Here is a 2,239-nt window from a genome sequence, read left to right on the forward strand (position 1 = left end):
TGCAAACTTAGGAATTCATGTTCCTACTAGACAAGTTATGGTAGCATCATAACCCAGGGTAGCTTTAGCCTACATACGACGCAAGACAATTGGTTTCCATTTAGAGAATAACCATGCATAGAGCTTTTTTTCTCTCTCTCTCTCTCTCTCTCTCTATATATATATATATATATCAAATGTTTATTTTATTTTTCCACTTTTAGTCCTCAATGCAGCCACTTATACCTACGATAAGCTTCTTGGAAAGAAGATAACTCTACCTGTGAAAGCGTGCATGCATGCATGCGTTAGTCAGATAACTAGGAAATTACTAGTTTTTATTGTTTTACTGAAGAAAATGAAACTTTTATTCAGAAATTACTAGTTTGAGCCCCATTATGGGCATGCTCATTGAGTTCAAGTATATACTTTGATAACTAGGAATCATAACTAAGAAAAAAGAAAATACATCAGAATCAAAGCTTAAACAAGTATGCGAACTCCAAAGAATAACCCTCGATCAGTTGCCAAGCCATTACTTTAGTACAGTACTTGATCTGTTAAAAGGAATGAATGGATCTATCAGCATAAATTCCAATCGCAATAAAAGCATCAAGATCAACATATTAGTCTGGAAACAATTCAAAAAAGCTTGAAAGACTTGCATAAAACTATTCATTTAAGTTGAGAAATTAATAACAGGCCATTAATCTTGAGCAGTTAAAATTAACAAGATACTCACAAAACAACAAAATTAAGCCAAGAAAATAAGAAAGATACGAGGAGGAAGGTAATTAGTAATCATAATGCATGCATGTTTATTATGACAGATTCACGACAAGAAAACAAAGAGAGGTTGCTGATCAATGTAAGAAATAATACAAACTTCAAAACTAAAGAAAGGAGATAAGAGCACCTTGATCATAGCGAATTGAAGCTGGAGTAATCAAGCTGATGCTATCCATCCAACTGGAATATATCTCGTTGATCTATTACACCAGAAGTATGACATCTTCACTAGCAGCCCCGAAGGGTGATAGTTATGAACAGGAACCCAAGCTCCTCTTCGTTTCCTAACATCCAGATCATGGGTGATAAACAGACATCTATTTGACCATAAGTGAATCGGCGGATCATAACGTTTTTCAGCTGTTCGGCCAGATAGCAATTCGGTTGGATGAACATTGATAAAACAGTATTAGTTTCTCTGATACGAGGAAGTCATGAGAAGATGGAGAAGGCCATCTTGATCTTGTACATACCTCAGTGAGAGGCTTGGATCAGACGATAGTTCCCGAGAGAGGCCGGGTAGTGATAGGCATTTTTCAAGAACATCCTCGTTCTCTATATCCACTAGTGAAAGCACGCCATCGAAATTTACATAGAATCCTCCATCCATACTTAAAATGTCACTGGGTGGTTTTCCTAACCAAACAGAGCCCCAGACCCTTTCTTGAACAGGCTTGATAAACCTCATACGAGAAGAAATGTCACCATTGACATCACGACTGCAATAAACCACAACCAAATTGTGGTTCTTGAGTTGAATAGAACTCGGCTGCTGAGACACTAAGATACGGCCGGCTACACATCCTTGAGGTTGATGGCCAAGAGGAGGGAGAGTGATCAAAGACTCCTTACGAGCAAAAGGGTCGAGGAGCGAAACATGTAAATTTCCGTCCAAATACCTGCCAAGAAACAACCAACCGTGCGAAGAACCCATGTAATGGGAACCTTGTACTGCTCGGAAAACAGAGGGCGAAACGGGTTTTACTATTTTGCATACAATATCAAAGAACGCTAAAGCATTTATCGTATTGTCATTCTCAGCGAAATTCATCAGAATAAGTTGCGGGGCACGCTCTTCTGTTCTTTCTCTCCAACCCTTGCAAACGGCTCGAAAACGATCGTATTCATCCCCTTTCAAGTAAAAGGTAAGCTCAGAGATCATGTCTGCTGGGAGGTCCGCCCAATTCGCCATCTTGCTTCTCGTTCTCTTCTCCCAAATATCTCGGAATGTGGGTTTTCTCACGAACAAGACTAGCTAGAGAGATCTAGGTGACTTTTTGATTAATGAAAAGTGAAGGATCTTGGTTCTTGCGAAGGTATTACCATACATGCATTAATGCATGCTTTGCGAGAGAGAGATATATATATATATATAGTTAGATATGTGTATGACTTAATAATTACTAAGTCTTGGAATTAATAGTCTGTTTATTTGATTGTATCCGTTATAACAGATAAGATATTATATTCA

At 38.2% G+C, this 2,239-nt stretch overlaps 1 protein-coding gene across 1 annotated transcript; it reads right to left on the reverse strand.

The window, feature by feature from the left end:
- Positions 1 to 925: 925 nt before the first annotated feature.
- LOC120280469 lies at positions 926 to 1,960 on the reverse strand. Its single transcript, XM_039287327.1, has 2 exons — positions 1,242 to 1,960; positions 926 to 1,052 (listed from the first exon to the last, which is right to left on the reverse strand). The coding sequence occupies exons 1-2, from the start codon at positions 1,958 to 1,960 to the stop codon at positions 926 to 928; spliced, it is 846 nt and encodes a 281-aa protein (XP_039143261.1).
- Positions 1,961 to 2,239: the final 279 nt, after the last annotated feature.

The sequence above is a fragment of the Dioscorea cayenensis genome, chromosome 17 (genome assembly GCF_009730915.1).
Source record: "Dioscorea cayenensis subsp. rotundata cultivar TDr96_F1 chromosome 17, TDr96_F1_v2_PseudoChromosome.rev07_lg8_w22 25.fasta, whole genome shotgun sequence".
Lineage (NCBI taxonomy): Eukaryota > Viridiplantae > Streptophyta > Magnoliopsida > Dioscoreales > Dioscoreaceae > Dioscorea > Dioscorea cayenensis.